Source organism: Arachis hypogaea, chromosome 19, assembly GCF_003086295.3.
Source record: "Arachis hypogaea cultivar Tifrunner chromosome 19, arahy.Tifrunner.gnm2.J5K5, whole genome shotgun sequence".
Classification (NCBI taxonomy): domain Eukaryota; kingdom Viridiplantae; phylum Streptophyta; class Magnoliopsida; order Fabales; family Fabaceae; genus Arachis; species Arachis hypogaea.
Genome location: NC_092054.1, coordinates 3,277,852 through 3,301,667, shown reverse-complemented (window position 1 = coordinate 3,301,667; position 23,816 = coordinate 3,277,852). Strand labels below are relative to the sequence as shown.

Below are 23,816 nucleotides of genomic sequence, written 5' to 3'. Positions count from 1 at the left end.
AAAATTTATTTTGAAACTAAAAAATTTTCAATTGTGCTAGAAATTCTAAAAAATTGTATCTTATTATATAATCAATTTTGTTACTCACTTCAACTTCATTACCCCTTTGTATCCAAAAAAGTCTATAATGTCATACTTATTTTAAAAAAGATAAAACTTTTCAAATACACGGTATAATATATAATTTAAAAATAATAAGATAAAAAAATCTAAAATTTTATAATAATATTAAAAATTTTCAATGATGATAATACAAAGAGTTTAAATTTACCAAATAAATTCTAGATCTCAATTGAATAGTTATTCTTTGCACATCTTATTTAAATTTGAATTTTAAAATTTAATTTGTATTTCTTTTTTTCTCTTAATATAAATTATTTTTGACAAAAAAATGGAAAAAAAATCTATCATATCAAAATAATATTCTAGCAAAGAATTATTATAAGAAGATTTATAATTAGAGAAGAAAATAATAAGAACATTAATAATAATAAAGAAAAAGAAATAAAACTCATATTAAAGAATATTAGAAAAGAAATAATAAAGTCATATTAACAATAATAATGTTGAGGAATGATATTGTTACCTTAGGCTTCTAGCCTCCACCTTTTGGCCATCGTTTTTTCTTTTTTTACTTTTTTATTTAAATTATTAAGTCATAAAAAAATAAAGAACAATTTAAGAAAATAAAAACAGTAAGATCAATAGGTACTATACAACTAAAAATAGATAGGACAAAAATAAACTATTATATATAAGAATTAACATGAGTATATTTCATCATTAAATAAACAAAGTTAATGCAAAACAAAATTATACGTAAAGAGAAAAAAAAAAAAGAAAAAAGAGTTAAAATATCGCAAAGTGATAAAAAGATTATTTTTACAATTTTATTCTGTCATGTTTATATATCTTCTTTTTTTCTCCTAATATAAATTATTTTTGACCAAAAAATAGAAAAAAATCTATCAAATCAAAACAATATTCTAGTAAAGAATTATTATAAGGAAAATTTTAATTAGAGAAGAAAATAATAAAAATATTAATAATAATAATAAAAAAGAAATGAATCTCATATTAAATAATGTTAGAAAAGAAATAATAAAGTAATATTTACAATAATAAGAGCAATTTACCTAAATAAAATGGACGGAGAAAATGTTTAGGCAAATACAACAATTGAGAATCGTTTACCTTCATGTCCTGTCCTGTTACTGTTTTATATAATCCGTGGTACCACGTTTTAGTAAAATACACATAAATCGTGGTAATCTACCATGGTTTATGAAGAGTACGTAATGAACATAAACCTTGGTAACTTAAACGGTTTATGAAGAGAGTTTTATGAACATAAACCTTGGTAACGTACCACGGTTTATGAGGAAGAAAACTCTATATATATATATATACACCGTGAAAATTTATGCAATATTTTTACAATATTTTTTTTAGTTGAACAGAGAAATAATAACAATTACATCATAATTTTAATTAATAAAATAAAATAATTTATTAATTTATATTAAATTATTAATTTTAGTTACACTTAAAAGTAAATAATACTTTAAAAATAACTAAAAAAATTTAAAAATCTTATATGAATCAACATGTACATAAAATATTATGTGAAGATAAGTATAAACATTAGGATAGTCAATAAGTAATTATCGATGAATAAAAAAGAGTAAAAAATAATTGTAAATCCTAAGAGTTGAAATAGTAAAAAAAATAAGGAAAAAAAAAGTTAGATATATATCAATTAAATAATATTATAAATAAAAAATTTAATTTATTTTTTTATAATATCATTTTTTAAAAAATATATGTATGCATATAATGAATTCTCTATTTATGTTTGTTAAAAGTTGAGACCGACGTAGTGAATACTAAACCATAAAAGTTAAGACAATTTTTTTTCTTGTCTTTATCCCTTCTAAAGTATACTTTTTTTTTAAATCGCTTCATTCTTAATTTTCTATATAAACCATATGAATGCAAAAAAATATATATTCCATTTACTCTCAATCTTTTTTTATTGTGCCTTAATCCAGTATAAATAAACATCTTTTATACTACCACAAATTGTTAAAAAAATTATAATCATTTTTTTATAGTTATAATAAAAATAGAGGAATTTTTAGCATAGTTAATTATGAGTAATTCTTTTTACTATTTCAACTCTTAAAATTTACAATTATTTTTTACTCTTTTTTTTCTTCGATAATTACTTATTGACTATCCTAGTGTTTATACTTATCTTCACATAATATTTCATGTACATGTTGATTCACATAAGATTTTGAATTTTTTTAGTTATTTTTAAAGTATTATTTACTTTTAAGTGTAACTAAAATTAATAATTTAATATAAATTAATAAATTATTTTATTTTATTAATTAAAATTATGATGTGATTGTTATTATTTTTCTGTTCAAATAATTATAATAATATAAAAAAAATTATTTTTTTAAAATTTTAGAAAATATAAATGCAATGATCTTTGAATTACATGTCTTACCATTTAAAGATAATTTTTTAAATGCTTATTGATTGAAACTAAAAAAAATATTATAAAAATATTGCATAAATTTTCACGGTGTATATATAGAGTTTTCTTCTTCATAAACTGTGGTATGTTACCAAGGTTTATGTTCATTACGTACTCTTCATAAACCGTGGTAAGTTACAAAGGTTTATGTTTATAAAACTCTTTTCATAAACCGTTTTAAGTTATCAAAGTTTATGTTCATTACTTACTCTTCATAAACCGTGGTAGGTTACCACGGATTATATAAAACAGTAACAGGACATAAAAGTAAACGATTCTCAATTATTGTATTTGCGTAAACATTTCCTCCATCCATTTCATTTAGGTAAATTACCCCAATAATAATGTTGAGAAATGATATTGTTACCTTAGACTTCTAGTCTTCGCCTTTTGGCCATCGTTTTTTCTTTTCTTTACTTTTTTATTTAAATTATCAAGTCATAAAAAAATAAAGAACAATTTAAGAAAACAAAAACAGTAAGATCAATAGATATTATACAACTAAAAATATATAGGAGAAAAATAAACTATTATATGTTAGAATTAACATGAGTATATTTCATCATTAAATAAACAAAGTTAACGCAAAACAAAATTATTCGTAAAGAGAAAAAAAAGAAAAAAGAATTAAAATATCGCAAAGTGATAAAAAGATTATTTTTACAATTTTATTCTGTCATGTTTATATATATATATATATATATATATATATATATATATATATATATATATAATTAAATTGTATTTATTATTATTAGAAAGAGTAAGAGAAAGCAATAGAGAAAAGTTCGTGTGTATTTAAATTGTGTAGAATAATACAATATAGAAGGGTATTTATAGGTGATAAGAGAATCAAAATAATAAAGACGTAGTATACTATAATAAATATTCAGATATGTTGAATAATGCTAATTGATCTAATTGATCCTAATTATACTCTAACAATTATATTCAATTAATTGATATATATAATATTAAATTGTGTGATACTTAAATATCTAATTAAATCACCAATGAGTAATAGTTCAAATGGCATAGTTTCTCCATACTCAATTAAGAGGTTGCGGGTTCGAGTCTCCTATCTTTGGTTAAAAAAGATCTTTTTTCGACTTAAGTAATTTTATGTTTGGATATCTCATACAAAAAATTTTTTTATCGTTTGGATATAATAATATAAAAATACTTTTTTATTTTCTTTTTTTTTTAAGAGAAAAATATCTTTTAAAAAAAAGATATGAATAATATATAAATATATAAATAGATGATTGATAGGAGAGGGAAAAAGCGGGAACTGGGAACGTGGGAAGTTAGAAGAGAACGCAGAAACAGAGAAACTCTAATCGCCATGGACATGATCAGCGACTTGCCGGATTGCATACTGTTACACATCCTCTCCTTCCTCCCTACCAAAACCGCCTTCCTCACCACCGTCCTCTCTCGCCGCTGGACCCACCTCTGCCACGACCTCCAACACCTCCACTTCGAACAAAACCAATTTCGAAACCGCAATACTTGGCCAGATTTGTTCTTTATCGTTAATTGGATTCTCTCCCGCCACAAAGCGCCGCCAATTCGAACCTTTCGTCTCACCTGTATCCTACATAAATGCGATGAACACACTCTGGAGGGGGTTATTAGCAAGGTTTTAGGGCCAAACCTCGAGGAGTTGAACCTCCAACTCTCCTCCATCTGGTGCTCCGATCTCAAAATCGTTATTCCCAATGGCGTTTTCAGCTGCACTTCCCTCGTGACTCTCTGTTTAAACGGCGGCTGCATAAAATTCCTTTCGCCTTCTTCTTCTCCGTCGTGCCGTTATCACTTGCCGTCACTCAAGACACTGCAATTGTATAATGTCGAAACCTCTGTTGGTAACTTGGAGGAGCTTCTCTCTCACTGCCCTGCTCTTGAGACTCTTATTCTTGAGTCAGTCTGTCAATCCCGCAAGGAGGGCCAATTGAGTATTTGTTTTCCTTCTTTGAAGAGTTTGCACTTCAAATCTTATTTCGGTGACGCTCTTAGATTACTTCTTGTTATAGACACACCATCTCTTAAACGTCTTGATATCCTAGTTGTGGAGGGGTTTCGCGAGATCCGTGTTCGCAACTTGCACAATGTGGAGGAAGCCAGTATCAACATTGCTAAGCAATCCTTTGTTCTCGAGTTTCTTGTGGAGCTTTGCAGGATAAGGATTTTGGAGCTGGGTTTATTAGTGTTTGATTGTTTGCCTGAGGCTCTTCCGCATCGTATTCCGGAGTTTACCTGTTTACAGAGGCTAGAGCTTACTGTTAGTTGGTTCGACACCAGATACATAATGGATATGCTTCACAAATGTCCCATGCTTAAACTTCTTGCTATTGTTTTTAACGTTAGAAAATATGAAATGGTATTTCATGTTCTCATGTTCAAACTATGATTTATGTAACTTTGTTGTTTTGCTGGCAATTCTTTTTAAGTGTGTTTGTTGTTTGTTGCTAGGATCCACATCCGTCACGAAAATGGGAACTCCCTGCGAAGATTCCTACTTGTCTTGCATCGCATCTGCAAGTGATTAAAATCAAGAGATATTATGAATCCAGAGATGATAGAGATTTCTTCGCCTATGTTCTTCAACATGGACTTGTTTTCGAATCACTTGATATTCAGGTGGATCGTGCCAGAGCTAAAGGATTTCCAGAAGAAATATCACTTTTGCCAAGGAGCTCTAAGGCGTGCCAAATTAACTTTTGCTGGATTTAAGATATCATATTCTATAGTACTGTCTGTTAAAATCATCATGAGATGTAGTCTGTATGTGGCATGATTTCAAAGAGACGCGTGTATGGTATGGTTGGTTAAAAGGAGTGTGTATAATAGAAGGTGATTGCTACGGTACGATGATAAATTCATACGTACCGATACGTTTAAAATATGGACAAGTAGTAACAAGCCACGTGGAATTTAATTTCCACGTCAGCATTTAATTTTTTTTTAAATATATATTATATCACAACTTTTACTAAAATACCCTTTTAATTAAATAAAAATAAAAAATATTTATTTATCTAATTTTATAAAAAGACTTAAATACCCTTTTTGTATATATTAGACAAAAATTATTCTTTTAGATTAATTAAATTGTTTAATTTTAAAATTTAAATAATCTAAAAAACAAAAACAAAAATACATTTAACAAAATCATTTGTCTCTTCATAAACCCTAATCAATTATTTATATAAAAAAAATTAAATAAATTTAAAAAATATTAAACAAAATCACTTTGTTGTTTGTTTACTGGGTTCTCATACAACCCTCATCTCTAATTGTTCATACAAAAAAAAATCATCCGAAAAATTGAGAAAAAAATTAAAAGAGCTTCATGTCTTCATCTTCCTGGGTCTTTCACCGGCACACTCTCAACGAGCTTCTCTCTCATTCCTAATTCTGAGACTCAAACTCTCTCCTCTCTCACTGCCACTAGAGTCTCTCTCGGTCTCACCAGAGTCTCTACTCGTTCACACAGTCACACTCACCGGCGTCTCGTTGCTCCTCTCCTATCGTCGCCGGCGTTTCAACGTCTCGCGGCCTTCCCTGGGCTCCTCCTCGCCGGCGACAGAAGCACTCGTCGGATCGTCGTCGCTCGTCGTCTTCTGTTTTGCTCTCTCTGTTTATGTTTTGTTTCTCATGTCAATGAAACTTGAAGCTATTGTCATCTGATCTACTGATTAGGATTAGGGTGAATAGATAACAAACTTTACAATATGTGTTCTATGTGAAATAGTTTGCATATGAAATACTTTATCCCACTGTTACCTTCAATGGAGCTGGTTCTGTTGTTTTTCTTTTGTTTCTGGACCTATGAGCCCTGTTATTGTTCCTTGTTCTTGCTTGCTATGCTCCCTTTGCTTTTGATCATAACTTTATATCTATAGGGGGAAACGATGCGGCTTTGTGATTTTTGTGCTAATTCATGTGATGTTCAGCTTGATTGGATTGTTAACATTCCTGAGAAATACAAAAGGAAGAAGTGTGGGATTTTGGAATCTGAAAATCATTTTGGAACTTCCTTAGATAATGAATTGTTAATTTTACTCAATATTATGATTGGGAGTCTGGTGTGATTTCATGGACTGGGGCTTCTAACTTCATTTAGATTCTTCTGTTGGCTTATTCCAATGTTCTAGTTATGAAAACAGAAGCAAAATCTGAGTAGAGTAATTCTGATGTATATATTTTATAAATGAAAGGGTTCATAACAATATGATTCTGCAATACTTTGTGACTTGCTACCCTTTTTTTCCTAAAAGAAAAAAGTCATCTCTTAAATTTCTTGGACCAGAAAATTGGTTTTAATTTGATTATGATTCGATTTTATATAATCCAATCCATGCATAGCCTTTTATTGATCATTGCGTTGGTGTTCTTGCTGCCTCTGCTATAAGTTGAATTTTGCAAATTGTTATTGTGTTTTGGCTGCTAATTTTTGTTGATGCTCAATTCCTATAAACCTGTACTTGCTCTAAACTATTTTTAGTGAATACTTTTATTTCTCTAAGAAAGAACACATTGCAACTGTGCTTAACTACTGTATAATTGTCAGTGTGATGTGTACATATGAAAGTATAGTCATTGTTGTCTTAGTCAACACATGGTTCAATGATTAACAGAACAATGTATTTTATTCAATTTGCTTCCAGAGTTGGCATGTTTGGAGAGTCTTGAAATTTCTTGCAGTAAAGTCACTAATTTTGGCATCAGCTTTCTAAAAGGTACTTTCCGTTTCCTTGTATTTTTGTGGTGTTTCAGAACAATCAGGATTTTTTATTTTATAGGTTCAACCTAGCATTTTCATCTTCTTCCATGGATTTTTCTTTGTTTTCTGTTTTTATGTGAATATATGGTTATAATTCTGAATGCAGCTATCAACCAATCAGTTTGTCTTTTCTGGGGAAAAATTTCAGTTATATATCCAATCTTCCTTGTGCTTCATTTCTTTGATGTAGACTTCAGTTGTATAAATCATTCTTGGAAAAGTCTCTTTGTTTTTCCATTTGTCCTTGTAATTTCTGTAGTTGATATTGTTTATGTTAGTCAGTAGACATGTTGCAGTGTGAACTATAAACAGTACCGATATACAATACTAGCATCTCAGCTTGCCAGTTTGAACAGAATTCTTGAGTTTCAGTATTTCATAATTATCTATGCTTCATTAATTTTCGATGATGTCCTGGTTCATTTCAGGGTTGCAAAAGCTTTCCTTACTAAACTTGGAAGGGTGCCTTGTAACAACTGCATGCTTGGATTCTCTTGCAGGTTTAATTGCTTGATATACTTTTATGCTTATTATGTTGCTGATCTAGAAAATTGGTCGCTTTATTATATTCCCTAGAAACAATACAACTATACAACTACTAAACCTATAAACCAGCCAACATATTTAAGGATATCCTGCAGTGGTGCCATTGTGAGAATGGTTGAATTCTTGTCTTCTCTCTCTCGATAACAAGTAATTTATAGCTTATTTCCATAAAAACAAATATTCTATGTTCAGAGATATGTTGGATCAAACTTGTTACTATCTTTTCAATACAAGAATGAATGCTAAAATGGGTGATACTTAATTAAGGGGAAAGTAAAATATTTAGGGTACCTAAGCAGATAAACATAACCCAGTCAAATTGGATGAATGGAAAAATCTCTTCCTCTTTGCCAATTCAATCAACTGAACAAGAAAACAAAAGAAGTGTATTTAGAAGCAAGCTATTGAATCTAATGGACACCCTCTTTCAATGCACCGAATAATTAGTGCGACTGGAAAAGACTCCAAGGGGCCGTTATGAACCTACATTTTATGGACAATTGATAGCCAGTTGTCCTTTGTCGTTTGATGCTTCTGTTCTAGTTCTGAAATTTGGGAATGCTGGTATGATACGTGAAGGCATATTGCTGGGTATAATGATGGATAAAAAGCCTTTACCCATTCTTCATCCATTTGGAGAGGATATATTGGTAACGCCAGAGTGGATCAATATTACTATTTCCAATTGCACTGATTCTATGTTGTAATTTTTATGAGCTTTATTGTAATTGAATCCTTTTGTTTTCGTCAGTTTGCAAAGCATATTGCTAGCTACTTTACTGACCGAACAATCTTAGCCGGTCGAAAGGAGATGGAATTCATGGCTAACTTTTGTGCATTTGAATTTTGGCAGCATCTTTTCAGGGTAAAGTCATATTCCTCCTTCACTTTATGAGCTTCCAAATACCTTAGCATTGTTTAGTTTTTGTATGAGGATTTATTGACGAAAGGTGGAAGGAAAAATTTTCAAGCTGATAATTTTTTTAATTAAAAACTATAATATTGCTCACTAAACATCATGTTTATATTCTCACTCCAAGCTAAGAGACCACAATGCAAATTCTTCTTTTCGTTGCAGGTAATTGGTTTGTCTGATAATTCATTTACGATGCTACCTAATTCTATGATGATGAATATTGTTCTATCATTATAACAGGGATGCCGAAGAGAAGAGCAAAGAATGTAAACATCTTTTAAAGTAACGATATAGATAAATACACGGATTTCACAAAGAATGGGATCCCAAACTTTTTGCTACACTGTAATTATAATTCAAGCTGTGTTTGGTTATTCCAAATTAGAAAATTTTTCCTTCTTCTCCTTTCTATCCTTGATTGACACAGGTTGAGTTGTATTATATGTCGTACAAGACAAGAGTGTCCAAATTCCAAACAAAATAATAATAACCAAAATATTATCATATTTGAAGTCTGGTGTTAATTATTGCATAGCAATATAGCATGATTGTTATTGTTATTGTTCAAAACTTGAACGAGGTAGCTATGGACTATGCTACACAATTAATCAACTATTAATTTAATTAAATATAAATGTAAATAGATGGACACTTTGATATAATTTTCCAAAACAGATAAGGTTATTACACAAGCATTCTTTTTTCTTTTTTTTTTCTTTTCTCTACAAAAATACATACTTAAATACAACACCATCTCAAATCCTAGGGATAGGGAACTAGAGATTTCAGCTCCAAAACACAGTTTCCATTGATTGCACCATGCACTCTAAAGCTGTTGGGTCTTTTTTATATTTTCTTCTCGAGGCATCCATCACAGTGCTCAACTTAACGGCTGCAGCTTGCTAACTAATAGCTATGTTAATACAGATTTATTCTTCACAAAATTGTAATATCCCGGCAAGTGGCAACTCAAGGAAGGTGAAGAATGGATTTATGCAAATTGGCAGCAGGAGTTAATAGCTGCTTCCCTGCCTCTAACTAGATCAAATTGAAACCAAAATTCAGAATAAACAAGAAATAAAAATACATAAATTAGGAGAAAGGCTTCAATTTTAGTAAAAACTGAAGCTTCCATAAACAAACCATGTCATAACAGCTATGCAAATAAAAAGAGTAACTAATTTCGGAAGAGGAAAAGAACATGAATACATGATTAAATGAAATGAAGTGAGGAAATAATTGAACTGAAACATGTCTAGTAAACTCCTGGGTACCAAGGAAGATCAGTAGTTACATTCAAAGAATTAAAAGAAGGATGAACACATGAAGAATTCAAAATAAGATTACATAGAAATATGCTTGTTTTAGTAACTTGTTCTTGCCATTCAGGTCTCAACTACCTCAATATTGAATTCTACCTCAACTTTCTTTAGATAATGTACAAATTACGCTTTTAAAAATCTTTTAATTCAATAATACATACTTGATACTTCTTCCACCTTGTGGCTCCCCTTCTACCAACTTGGGCATCATAACAGATGCTTGCTCTTAATTACTCTCAGCATTGACACCAAGGAACCCAAAATATCAAAGCATTCTATGGCTAACCAATATTTCATCCTAGCCATAAATATTACTACAACACTACCTACAGCACAATAAATGCACCAAAGGTCAGCAATTCAACAACAACATTGAAGCGTACGAGTAGAGAAATATATTGAGGTATAAACTGGGATCATATCTGATCACGGAGGAGTGACAATAGTTTATCGGTGTCACTCTCTGATAATCCATTCTCAGGAGAAATCTGCAGCTTGGGACACTTGAAGGGATACCCAGGTAAGCATCTATAAAGTGAAAGACAGAGAAGGGCCAATTTAATATCAATTCACAATAAAAAAAAAATTTAAAAAAATAAACAAAAATAATAACAAAAGCTATCTTAAATCCAGTTGAATGTCAAACTATTAACATCTGAATTGACAACAAATGTGCAAAAGACGATAATGAAGAACTCTAACTAATGCATCTGAACAAATCAAGGCTTATGTAGAAATCATGACAGACCAACACTGTTATGCTATTCCTTTGATAGCCATTTGGATTTTGGACCTGTAAAATATTCCCTTTCCCTCTTGAATGGTTCATATTCATCTTCGTTTTACAAATTAGATTATGTAAATAACAAGGTTGCGAGAACCGAACCGGTCACTAAACCGGTGAAGTGACTGGTTCAATGGTTTAAAGGTTCAACCGGGGTAATTAAATATAAAATAAATTTATTAAAAATTTAATATGTAATTTTAAATATTTAAATTCAATTATTTTTACACTAATAAAATTTAAAATTTTATAATTTCACATAATAAATTGTCTATACTTTATAATTAAGTTCACATACAACTTCAACCATCAATCTTTATAACTAATAAAAATCAAAATGCATTTAAATGACAAATAAACTAAATATTCATAATCATAAATGATATAAACCAAGAGTTATTATTATTATTATCCACTTACATTGAGAATTTCAGTAACATTGAAACCAGAAACTTTGACAAACCCAGTACAAAGGGACTTTCTTTGAATTTTCAATGCAAAAAAAATTGAAACACTCTTTCCAGCATACTTCAAAGTTCAAAGAAGTGTATACATTTGAACAAAAAATGTACAAGAAAGAAATATAATTTGTGCGACTGAAAGATGAGAAATGATGAAAAACAATTTTACTATACCACCATCAACAATTCAGAATCAGACAAAATCAGCAACCAAAATTAACAACTCAATCAGAAAAACCAACATAAACAACCCAGAATTAACATAAACAACTCAGAATCTGGAAAAAATTCTAGCATTAACAATGTTCATCAACAACGCAGAATCTGAAAAATCAACAGCCAACAACTCAAAAAATCAGAATAAATAAAATTAACAAAATAACCAAAAATAAATTGAGGCAATAGTGCTTACCGGCGGCGAGGGAGGAAGGTGACGGCGCGGCGAATACTCCACAGCCGATCAGAGAAAGACGTCGCAGTGAGAGAGAGACAGAAAGAGCTCGTAGCCTCGGATAGAGAGAACTCGAAGAGAGAGATGACTCAAAGAGAGAGATGGGCACCAACAACTCGAGCAGAGACGACGACGGAGAAGCCCTTCGCAGCGGCGTCGCCAATAGTTGCGAGCAAGCACTCAACGTCAAGGAGAAGAGGATCGAGAAGCGAGCAGACCTTCCACGAGCGAGGACGGCACCCAAATCTGTCTCTGCCGGCGGCGACAACACCGTCTATCGGAAGAGAAGAGCTCGACGATGGGATGGGGCTGGGTTCCTACCGTCGTTAGGGTTTGCCCACAGAGAGAGAAAGAGAAAGCGAGGGATGGGTGAGGGGTTCTGATTTCTGGACGTTTGTTTTTTTCTTTTTCTATATATATATATATATATTAATAGTACTGAACCGGAAAAAACCGGACCGTTCTTGCGGTTCACCGGTTAACCGTCGGTTTGATCAGTTTTTTGCAGGACGGTTTTTCACATCAACCAAACCGGACAGATGACCGGTTACCGGTTAACCTGGTCGAACCGATCGGTCGGGTTCGATTTTCAGAACAATGGTAAATAAGCATGATTTTTAGTCACATATAAGAAGACTTCTCTTATGCATGCTGGTTAACGGGGGGAGTTACTTCAACAATTATAATAACAACAAATTAGATTTATACCTAGGGTTAGTGGAAGATAGGGAAGAATGCAGAGATGGCGGCAACAGGGACAGTGGCTGGGGTGGAAGGGTCGAACAGGGGTGGCGCCGACGGGAAGACACTTCGCGACGAACAGGGCTGTGCGAATCTCCAAGCTGGCTCCAGGAACTTGCGACGGTGAGTGACTTCCACAGAACTTGCGACCGCGGTGGTGGCTGGACGGAGGGTGCGCCGGAAGCTCGAGTTGGAGACTGCATGCGTGGTAACTGATAGCGAGAGGTGAGAGTGGAGGGCTGGAGGGTGGAGGCTCGAGAGTGTTGCCTGGGTGAAGAACTGAAGAGTGAAGACTGAAGGCTAGGGTTCTTCTGGCGACAAACGCAGCGTTTTGGGCAAAAATTAAAAATCCAGTCGGGTCACATTTTGGTTCGATCGACCGGTTTTCGACCCGTTCATTGGTTTGATAACGGTTTTCAAAATATGCGGTTTTGTCCATTGTTCGAACCGCTTTTTTCCTTGGTTCACGATTTATCGGTTCGAACCGTTTTCAGAACTTTACGTTTTTCCCTTATTCCAAAAAACCAGCCAGGTCACGGTTCGGTTCGACCGACCAGTTCCTGGCCGGTTCGACGGTTTAATTGCGGTTTTTGAAATTGGCGGTTTCCACAAGAAAATAATAAAAACAAAAATAATAATAAATATCCTATGTTGTAAATCTAATCTTGTGGAAATTCATAATCATCACGATGGTGATTATCACACAGCTTATTCAATGGTATTTTTTTTACCCTATAGCTGATCATATTACGATTCTTTAACACGAGTGAGACTGCAATCTTCATGTGAACCCCATTATCCACCTAATAAAATTTGAATAATTACACATTAGGCTTGACTACCTAAATATAAAAGAAAGAACGAAGGAAAAGATTAGTGCATAACATTACCTTTATGTTAAAATGATCATCTTCAAAACAAGTTATCATCCAACTTGCAACCCACACACTCGCGTCACTCCTACATATTGAGGAAGCTATATTAGAGTATTATATAATTGCATAAATTTTATACCAATAACTACTAATTATACGATCTTACAGATATTAAAAAACCGGTTGAACCATGAACCGCTACAAAAAAACAACTCGACAATATGTTAAAACCCCCAATTTCAAAAACCGCAATTGCACCGTCAAACCGGCCAAGAACTGGTCGGTCGAACCGAACCGTCACCTGGCCGGATTTTTGGAATAAGGGAAAAACGCAAAGTTCTGAAAACGGTTCGAACCGACTGGTCGAACCGGTCAAATCGTGAAACGAGGGGAAAAGTGGTTCGGACCAAGATTCTGAAAACCCGTTCGAACTGGTGGGTCGAACCGTGAACCGGTACAAAAAACGAATTGGTCATATATCAAAACCAAAAGATTTAGAAACCATCGTTGGACCGTCGAACCGGTCGGTCGAACCGAACTGGGACCCGACCGGTTTTCTAAAATTTGCTCAAAACGGTGCCGTTGGTTAGAAGAACCCTAACCAGTAGGGGTGTTCAAAATCGATTCGGACCGAACTAAACCGATCAACCGAACCGAAAAACCGAAAACTGAACAAACCGATAACCGAAAAAACATGTTTTGCTGTTTTTAGTTCGGTTCGGTTTGGTTTTCGGTTCTGATAATGAAAACTCCAACCGAACCGAACCGAACCGGTCAAGTAAAAAACAAAAAAAAACCAAACCCCCTCCCCCAAAATGAACGAAACCTAAACCTAACCCAGTAACCCCCATTCGGCAATTCCCCCAAGCCCCACTTCCAAACGAACCCTAGCCCCTCTCTCCCTGCTCCATAGGTCTCACAGCCTCGCTCTCTGCAACTCCCATCGCCGGTGAGAGACCTCCTCCCACCACCTCGCAGCCACCGCCACCTTCCTCCCAGCGCAGCCCTTCCACTGCTCCCACCCAGGACCTCCTCGCGGACAGAGCAGCCCAGCACTGCAGCACACAGCCAGCGCCCAGCGCCCAGCAGGTCGGCACCACCCTTGCAAGTCGCACCCACCACCACCCTCAATCCCTCGCAACTCGCAAATCGCACCCAGCAAGCCAGGACCACCCACTCACCCAGGACCACCCAGCGGACACAGAGCACCGTATCAAGTCAGATATGGAGCCCGAGCCACCGAGTCAGGTATGTAACTTTACTGAAATTGCTGTTTTGTTTGTTTTGTTGAATTACTGAAACTGCTTCTGGTTTGTGTTGTTCTGTTGAATTGATGAAAGTTTGAGTCTTGTTTTGTTTTGCTGTTTTGTTGAATTACTTAATTACTTTTGAGTTTTGAAGTGATTTAGTATGATTTATCAAGTGTTGGAGGTTCTGGATCTTGATAATGTTAGATTGAAGGTAACATATAAATGGAGAAGTCTTGGAACTTGGGCGGTTAAGGTTATATTTCAATTGTGTCTTCTGATGGTCACTACTGTTTGATTTGTAGAATATGTAACAGATTTCTATCTACCATGGTCTAGGTATAAAGGTGGACCATCATTACCAAGGAAGTTGATCTCGCAGGGTGCTACACAGAAGCAATATAGTGTTGAGGTTTACCCACTCATTTTGAAGTTGACTGATGCCAGAGATAAGAGTGTGTCAACTGTAAAATTAAGCAAAAAGGTACCAATTGATTTCATATGGGGTTGTCTTGTTGGTTTTGTGGTTATGCTGCACTGAGTAGTAAGTACAGATGAGTATCGAATCCGTTAAAGTATGACACCTATTCAATTTTAAAAGCATATGTAATACACATTGGCATTACTATGTCAATGATATTCATCTTTTATCCAAAAAGAAAAAATACTGTTGAGTATTTTTATGTGAGGAAGACATTGGAACACTCACATTACTCGATAGCCTATTGCAAGTAAAGAACACGATTTGCTATTATATATAAAGTTCTTCTATTCTTTCTTATTAGCATGTTTTCCAAGGCCATCTACTTTGGTTCTAACTTGGCATAATGTGATAACTGAAATGTTAGACCAACGTAGTTCTGATTATTGCTTTTCTGTTCTCTCGCGAACATAAGGGAACTATGTGCTTTTCTGATTATTGCTTTTCTGTTCTCTGAATGAACACACTGAAGAACGCAGAGAAGACAGAAGAGAACTCGAACGCAGCTTGGAGGAAGCACCGAAGCAGCCATCTCTCGTCGCCGTTCCTCAATGTCCAGCCACCGCCGCTGCTACAGCTTCGGCGCAACGTCGCCCTTGTTCGCCGCGCATCCGCCTCCTTTTTGGCCAAGCTTCTGCGTCTGTTTTTTGGCCAACCCTTGTTCGAGCTGCTTAGCCCTCTGTTCAGTCCTCTACGCCGCGTGTTCGAGCCTCTGTTCAGCCTCTGTTCCGCGGCCTTTCAGCCACCGTTCGCCATTGTCTGCCTCCATTCAGCCATCTCCGTCGCGATTTAAAGCTCCTCCCTTTCCCTGTACTGTTTGAATTTCAGAACTGCTCCATCCTAAGTCGTAGTGATCTGTATGCCTTTGATCCCATAGCCTTTGTATTGTTGCATATTGGTAGATAGAAGGTATCAAATTTTGTGACATATCTATTATGTTGCTGATCTAGAAAATTGGTCGCTTTATTATATTCCCTAGAAACAATACAACTATACAACTACTAAACCTATAAACCAGCCAACATATTTAAGGATATCCTTCAGTGGTGCCATTGTGAGAATGGTTGAATTCTTGTCTTCTCTCTCTGGAATGTTTTATTATAATTTTTTTAAGTTTTAAAAACTGTTTTAACATTCTTATGCACTAATAGCTCTTAGGTTTCATAGAATTTGATTGACCAATAATTTTAAGTTTGCCTATTCCATTCTCCTAGCATTTAGTTAGTACCTAACTGGTTCTCTCTATTATGTGGCTGCCTCGCCCAAAAGTCCTCTTCTTATTGCCCTTCAACATGTTTTCCCTTTGTATTGACTTATTTTGTTTTTAAGCTTGCTTTACGATCTCTTGCTTATTTGTTTACTTCTTTCAGATCCCACTTATGTTGTGGCACCTGTTTTGCAATCTCGCTCGGGCCGTCAAGATTTGAAAAAGCTGTTTGAAGGTTCAATTACTTATCCCTGCAGCAAAGCATTAGAATCAGTTCATAGATTCATAGATTGAACAAAGTTTCATTTGGTTCAGAAAGTGGTGGAATAAAGTCATAAACTTATAAAGTTTCTCTATGATATAATATCTACTAGTCATTGATTAAGCAGTTTCTACTTATTATATCTGTTTCATGAGTCTGATTGCACTGTCTGCTTTCGGTTTGCAGCATGGTATGAGAAGCGTCAAATTAAAAAGATATATTCCCCTCTTCTTGAAGGACTTCTTTCCCTCTACTTGGGTTTTGAATGGATTCAAGTAATCTTCTTAGCTTTACATTTTATATAATCTTTTGAAAATATTTTTCTGTTTTGTGTAAGATTTTCAAGGATAAACTAATTGGCAATGGTTATGTGACAGACAAATAACATTCTAGCTCCCATTATCACACATGGCATATACTCAACGGTTATATTGGGACATGGCCTTTGGAAAATTCATGACCACCGGCGTAGACTACGGCAAAGAATCCAACAGCTCAAATCAGAAGAAAGATATTCCAAGTAGATTTTGAAATACCATCCATGGCTGACACAGCTTGATTCAAAATTGTATATGTATTAGAGTTGTTAATCTTGTAAAGGAAAGTTGTATAATTATGTTAGTTGAGATCTCTTACATACAGAATAAGCAAGTTCTGATTACAAAATTTTCCAGTTATGAATGTTTTCCAATAAAATGGGGGAAAATGTTTGGTGAAACAAATAGCACATTTACTGTTCCATTTAAATTATCCATAGAACGTTTTATTTGAACCACTAGCTATCATGGGGTGAATAATTCACCGTGTGACGTAGTGGGGTAGTATATATCCTTTACGGCTTTACCCCAATGTTGACTGGGCTAAATAAGAGACAAAAAAAGACACACAAGTTAGTTAGGTGCTGGTTAAAGTTAAGCTGTAAACGCAAAAGAAAGTAGGTAAATAGATATGCATCTAAACAATGTTACATAAGATTCTTCATAAAGAAAAGGAATTTATTTTGGGTAGATAAAACTGAAAATTTTAATTAAACATTTTCTCACATGGAGTGCTATATATCACCCAAAAAGGAAAAGAAAATACATATTAGTAATAGTATAAAACAACATATAACTTAGATAATAGTGTACAAAGTCAACTATTTTCGTAAGACTAGTGTAGAAATCAATACCACCAAACTTCTACTTCATACATACAATGAATACAGAGTCACTTAAGGTCTTCCTTCAGCTTTAGCAGCAATGACATATTCATAGGCCGTGGAATGCTAGAATAAAGTTCAACTAGTAGTCTCAATCTTCCTCTAACTGAGCGATGATGCTTGCAAAAACTCGATACCGTTGAGACATATCCGTAAAAAGGCAGTACTCATTCTGGGCATGGTATGTAGCCATTAGACCTAATAGTAACATGAAACGCAAGTGAGAAACTTGTTTCTTATCTACATCAAGATTCAACGTGTATAAATTTGTTCTTAGCATTAATATCCAGTTTAAGATCATTAGTAGTACAAGAATGGAACCAACTCTTTATTATATCCCCATTTACTAATTAAACCTGATGATGTTCACATTGTATAACACAGCCTATGGCCTTGCCTTGTTCTTTCTCCTGAGAAGAACAAACAGCACATCAAGTTTTAGTTTATCTGTGTCCATGATGTCTGGAAATTCTTTAACTTTCTCTCGGCAAAGCGTTCGAAAAGCTCATCAACTATTTCTGCTCCAAAGTGTTTCTCAATCATCCCTTGCAGCGCAGCTCTGAACCATGAAACAAATATTTGCACAGTTGGCAATGACACCATGTTCTTGAATTCCAATATTTCCATCCATTCAATGCTGAAACATTCATCACATCCTCTAAGAATTTCCTTCACAGCCTTAACAGAAGGGTATATCAAAGGCACATTGAATGAATCCACTTTTTCTTCACTAATCACTCCCTGCATTAATGATAATTAATCAATCAATTTGTTTCACTCTTCAAGATATGTAACAAAAGGTTTACTAATTCTTCTTACCACTTTGGCCATATCCACAAGGCAAGTTCCAATGAGTTCAAAAACTTTAGCAGGGTCTACATCTGAATTAAGAAGAACATTAGACACAGGAAACTGAAGTAGCATTAGCCCATTTTTCACAAGTTCTTGAGCTCTAGCATGGAGGAAATTCCCCATGTCTTAATTATCAGAATCATTAACAATGGAGTAATTCACAGTAAAAACAGTAAGATTCACAGACTAATTAACACTTATTCAACAATTATTCAACCCATAACAAGTTCACAAATTAACTAACAACAATTATTCAATAATTGTTATAACAGATTACCTAGAAGCTAGAAGCCCTAGAACAGAGCAGAGCAGATCCTGAGCAAGAGGGGGACAAGGGCACGACCGAAGGGATGACAGGTGGAACAGAGATAGCGCCGGCGATGATGGAACAGAGCTGCTCGACGGAAAAAGGAGGCGAGCCCGGCGACGATGGAACCGAGCTGCGCGACGGTGCTTTCAAAGCTGAAACAGTAGCTGCACGATGGTGGAACAGAGCTGCACGATACCGACGGTGGCTTCGAAGCTCGTTTCATGTGTAGTTTCATATATGTGGTTTCATGTGATTAGGGCAAACCTGTAATGACACAGATAGCTACATCATATATGTGGAATCGCAAGAGGGGGGGGGGGGAGTAAAGAGAAAAAGAGAGACAGTGGAAAAGGATTAGTGTGTCAAAGTAAAAGCAAGAAAAATGCCCTGTTATTTGCTAACTATTATGTGCTTTAAGGGAAGGTTTATCGTTGAGGAAATTGCAAGTCTTTTCTTTTTGTTCAACTTTGTTTACTTCTTGTTTTTAATTAAATAAAGTAAACACACAACATCGAATGCAAATTGGTCAATGTCTTAACAATAATAAAATGTAAGTAAAGCCAGGTCATAGTTATTGTTCCTCTCCCATAATAGAACCAAGGCCTCTTACTCCTTCTTCAGGAAGCTTAATTTCAACAGTACCCATAATAGAACCATCAACTGACAGCTCCACCAAAGTCACTGCCACCTGCAACCACATTCCAATTCATCAATTGAATAATCTCCTAGTTTTCAAAAGAGGATGGAATATTCATAAGCAACTAGATAAGTTTGTGTATTCACATATCGTGACCTCATCAACGGGTTGGTGGTTTCTTTCACAGACTTGAACCTACAAAAGTAACAAGTCACATCTTATCTTTTGGATTGAAGGTGAATACCAGAGCTTAAAAGTAATCACAGATTGTGAGAACCTATATACTGTTAGCAGGTGGAAGGGAAAATCATGATAAAGAGAGACAACCAGGGTTGCAAAAAACAAATGATCTAACCAGGGCCTAATCTTCCCTCCTATAAAAGTTATCATATTTTTTATAATGGTTTGACTTAAAAAAAGAACTCAAACATCGAACTTCCAAAAAAAATATATATATTTTAAAAAAAAAAACTGAGTTTGAGATGTAAAGAGAAAGCCGCAAAAATACACTTTCCAAATAACTAATTGTGGTTATCTATGATCAATGTGGCTTTACAAATTATTCATTAACAAAAAATTTTAGTACACACTTTGCTATAAAGTAAATGAAGGCCTCAAAGAGGAATAACCTTGATGCCTGAGATGGATTTGATTATTTCCATTGAAGGGGTCTTCACCCAATTGCTTTTTCCAATATTGGCTCATCCTCATCAATCATGTGATATGTTTTTGTCAAAATAGTGTTTGTGAAATAAGGATTAGTATCGAAATAAAACTCAAGCTTGAATCCTTTTGGGTTGTCTATCCTGCTCCACTTGATATCTTTGAGAAACTTGAGAGCACCTTCATCATGCTCTGAAATCTATTTCACAAAGACTTAAAATTAGCTTGGTTGCAAGACATAAAATAAACATTTAAAAGAAAAAAGGAGTTACTATTGAATAGAACCAACTAACCTCTTAAGCTAACACTAAGACTTGGTTGCAAGACATGAAATAAACATTTAAAAAAAAGGAGTTACTATTGATAGAACCAACTAACCTCTTCAGCTAACACTTCATTGTTTTTCATTGCATTGAGCCAAAAAGCAGGTACTCCTTTTTCTACAAAACCAAATCAAAATGTTATCAGTGAATGAATTGAAATGCTATTTAAGGAAAAGGTGTGATCTTGTAATTAGTACCTTCGTCCTCTTCAGCACCTGCAGTTTTCTCCTCTGCTATTCCTTCAACTTCAGTGACACCATTAACTATCTCAAAGCGCTGCATCCATTAAGAAATGGTTGAGGGATACAGATTCTTTTTCCTTTTTTTGGTAAAAGGATTACATAAAATAGAATGTAATCACATAAAACGGCTCCGCAGATCACAGTGTATTAAGACCCCCAGGTTCCTATCGAAATGTGAAACAAATGAACATTCTTGCTCTTGGTCCAATCATAAGACTAGCTGTATTTTCCTTTTGTCAGTTGGGGGTTTAGCTTGTTTGCTTTTATTTGATCCAAATACCCGAATGGGGTATATGTTCAGTTTACAGTTTTTTATTTTAATTCATTCAGGGGAAACAAGCTATCGGTTGAAGTATATCATGCAAAAACAAACTGAAATCATGAAGCAATGTACAATATGAAAACTGTAGAGATAAATATAATAGGGGGTGTTTGAGCAAGACAACAACAAATTGTAAGCCCGGTCATATGAAAACTGTAACATACACAAGTAGTGCATAGAAAACATAATAGGAGGTGTTTGAGCAAGCCAGCAACAAATTCAAGGTTCGATGATAATCAGTAACAAATTCAACTCTTATGATTTTTAGCAAAGACAAAAAAAAAAATTAAACTCGGTGATTATTCAGCAAGACAGCAACAAATTCAAGATTCAATCGCTAACAAATTAATTGATTACCAATTCAACATCATCTCAAAATACAGGGAGAAGGGAATCTGGAAAAAGGAGTATAGGGGAAGTGATGATGCATGGACTTACCAAGGGCGACTGGGTGACGAAGAGGACCCGACCCCAGAAGAGGACGAGCGACGAAGCAAGTGACGACCCTACGACGGTCCACGATCCACGGCGACTCGCGACGGCGAGTACTTGAAACCAGAAGACGACGAGCGACGACGATCCGACGAGTGCTTCTGTCACCGGCGAGGAGGAGCCCAGGGAAGGCCGCGAGACGTTGAAACGCCGGCGACGATAGGAGAGGAGCAACGAGACGCCGGTGAGTGTGACTGTGTGAACGAGTAGAGACTCTGGTGAGACCGAGAGAGACTCTAGTGGCAGTGAGAGAGGAGAGAGTTTGAGTCTCAGAATTAGGAATGAGAGAGAAGCTCGTTGAGAGTGTGCCGGTGAAAGACCCAGGAAGATGAAGACATGAAGCTCTTTTAATTTTTTTCTCAATTTTTCGGATGATTTTTTTTTTGTATGAACAATTAGAGATGAGGGTTGTATGAGAACCCAGTAAACAAAGAACAAAGTGATTTTGTTTAATATTTTTTAAATTTATTTAATTTTTTTTATATAAATAATTGATTAGGGTTTATGAAGAGACAAATGATTTTGTTAAATGTATTTTTGTTTTTGTTTTTTAGATTATTTAAATTTTAAAATTAAACAATTTAATTAATCTAAAAGAATAATTTTTGTCTAATATATACAAAAAGGGTATTTAAGTCTTTTTATAAAATTAGATAAATAAATATTTTTTATTTTTATTTAATTAAAAGGGTATTTTAGTAAAAGTTGTGATATAATATATATTTAAAAAAAAAATTAAATGCTGACGTGGAAATTAAATTCCACGTGGCTTGTTACTACTTGTCCATATTTTAAACGTATCGGTACGTATGAATTTATCATCGTACCGTAGCAATCACCATAATTAGAATACCGTTACAGGTTTTTTTTTTTCCTTTCTTTTTTTCGTTTTTGATGTGTTTAATTAAGTGTTAATCAAAATTTGTTGAAATATATACGGATTTTTATATGATTGATAGTGAGAATTTGTTGATATGTAGATGAATATATCATATATGGCACACTATAATTAATAAGAGATATTTTGCAGTATAATTAATATATAATACGGTAATTAAAAATTCTAAATTTAAAATTTAAATAAAATATTAACAAATATTTTAATTGGATAATTAAATTAAGAAAAGATTCAAAATGATATTATTAAAATACGTTAGTATAATCGTTTTAAGATATTAGTAACGGCATGTTTAAATAACATTAATATCTCATTCAATTTAAATAATAACAAAATATATTAATTTTTATTTTTTTAAATTGGTCTAAATTAAATTATTAATTTTTTTTATTATTTTGACAAATTATATTTGTATGCTTATAAAAATTATATTTTTATATTTTTAAATACTCATATATCGTTTATCGTGTAAGTAATGTATCACGGGTATACCTATTTTATTTATTTAAAATTTATGTCTTATCTTATTTACATTGTAAATGAAATATACTCATAATTAATTCATTTACATTGTAAAAAAAATAACTAATAAAATATAAATTCGTAAATTATATTCAAATTTTCTATACTAGTAACTAAAATGTTTAAATTATTTATTTAAAAGAATTTGTTATTAAATTTTTATTACTACTTTATAATTACAAATTATTAATTCAATATTCATGTCACTAAATAATCGATTTATTTATTTAAATTTTTGTACTAATTGATTTTAAAATAGATAACATTTAATCTACAACTAATCATACTGAATAAAAATAAATAAAAATAATAATTTTCTTTTTTACGAGATGTCTAAATGACATTTTTTTATTCATTTTTATTCACTATAATTAGTTGTCGATTGAATGTTATCTATTTTATAGTCAATTAGTACAAAATTTAAATAAATAAATCGATTATTTGGTGACATGAATATTAAATTAATAATTTGTAACTATGAAGTAGTAATAAAAAATTAATAACAAATTCTTTTAAATAAATAATTTAAAACGTTTCAGTTATTGATATAGATAATTTGAATATAATTTACGAATTTATATTCTATTATTTATTTCATTTACAATATAAATGAATTAATTATGAGTATATTTTGTTTATAAGACATAAATTTTAAACTATAAACCAGATATGAGTATTTAAAAATAAAAAAATATAATTTTTATAGTCATATATACAAATATAA

General features: G+C 33.3%; 3 protein-coding genes, 1 long non-coding RNA gene and 1 pseudogene across 5 annotated transcripts; 1 reads left to right on the top strand and 4 right to left on the bottom strand.

The window, feature by feature from the left end:
• Nucleotides 1-10,070: 10,070 nt before the first annotated feature.
• LOC140182473 (uncharacterized) lies at nucleotides 10,071-12,221 on the bottom strand. The gene is made up of 2 exons (XR_011878112.1): nucleotides 11,779-12,221; nucleotides 10,071-10,649 (listed from the first exon to the last, which is right to left on the bottom strand). It is a non-coding gene; the product is annotated as an uncharacterized lncRNA (long non-coding RNA).
• Nucleotides 12,222-14,272: 2,051 nt separating this feature from the next.
• Nucleotides 14,273-17,352, top strand: LOC112779558 (uncharacterized). 2 transcript variants are annotated; one of them, XM_025823860.3, is made up of 7 exons: nucleotides 14,279-14,681; nucleotides 14,835-14,936; nucleotides 15,020-15,164; nucleotides 15,634-15,971; nucleotides 16,532-16,603; nucleotides 16,817-16,905; nucleotides 17,008-17,352. In XM_025823860.3, exons 4-7 carry the CDS (start codon nucleotides 15,713-15,715, stop codon nucleotides 17,152-17,154), a joined length of 567 nt encoding a protein of 188 aa, XP_025679645.1. In that variant the 5' UTR covers nucleotides 14,279-14,681; nucleotides 14,835-14,936; nucleotides 15,020-15,164; nucleotides 15,634-15,712; the 3' UTR covers nucleotides 17,155-17,352. The 2 variants fall into 2 exon arrangements, with proteins under 2 accessions (XP_025679644.1, XP_025679645.1); XM_025823859.3 differs by lacking the exon at nucleotides 14,835-14,936 and having other exon boundaries at nucleotides 14,273-14,681.
• Nucleotides 17,353-17,611: 259 nt separating this feature from the next.
• On the bottom strand, nucleotides 17,612-22,122 carry LOC112775997 (uncharacterized; the record flags this gene model as incomplete). The annotated part of the gene is made up of 8 exons (XM_029295476.2): nucleotides 17,612-18,572; nucleotides 18,651-18,712; nucleotides 18,961-19,681; nucleotides 19,787-19,825; nucleotides 20,260-20,492; nucleotides 20,672-20,733; nucleotides 20,814-20,892; nucleotides 21,619-22,122. Coding segments are annotated over 4 exons (834 nt in total), but the record flags the coding sequence as incomplete, so codon positions are not given.
• LOC112775999 (probable S-adenosylmethionine-dependent methyltransferase At5g37990) lies at nucleotides 18,270-18,806 on the bottom strand. The gene is made up of 2 exons (XM_025819944.1): nucleotides 18,651-18,806; nucleotides 18,270-18,572 (listed from the first exon to the last, which is right to left on the bottom strand). Exons 1-2 carry the CDS (start codon nucleotides 18,804-18,806, stop codon nucleotides 18,270-18,272), a joined length of 459 nt encoding a protein of 152 aa, XP_025675729.1.
• On the bottom strand, nucleotides 20,966-21,076 carry LOC112781820 (small nucleolar RNA snoR2/U65; annotated as a pseudogene).
• Nucleotides 22,123-23,816: the final 1,694 nt, after the last annotated feature.

Excerpts from the sequence above, each read along its gene's own strand:
- LOC112775999 (XM_025819944.1), bottom strand. The coding sequence starts at position 18,806 with ATGGGGAATTTCCTCCATGCTAGAGCTCAAGAACTTGTGAAAAATGGG. Across the intron at positions 18,573-18,650 it reads TTGTGGATATGGCCAAAGTG|GGAGTGATTAGTGAAGAAAA; the intron begins GTAAGAAGAATT and ends TCATTAATGCAG.
- LOC112779558 (XM_025823859.3), top strand. The coding sequence starts at position 15,713 with ATGTCCAGCCACCGCCGCTGCTACAGCTTCGGCGCAACGTCGCCCTTG. Across the intron at positions 15,972-16,531 it reads TAAAGCTCCTCCCTTTCCCT|ATCCCACTTATGTTGTGGCA; the intron begins GTACTGTTTGAA and ends TACTTCTTTCAG. Across the intron at positions 16,906-17,007 it reads TGGGTTTTGAATGGATTCAA|ACAAATAACATTCTAGCTCC; the intron begins GTAATCTTCTTA and ends GTTATGTGACAG.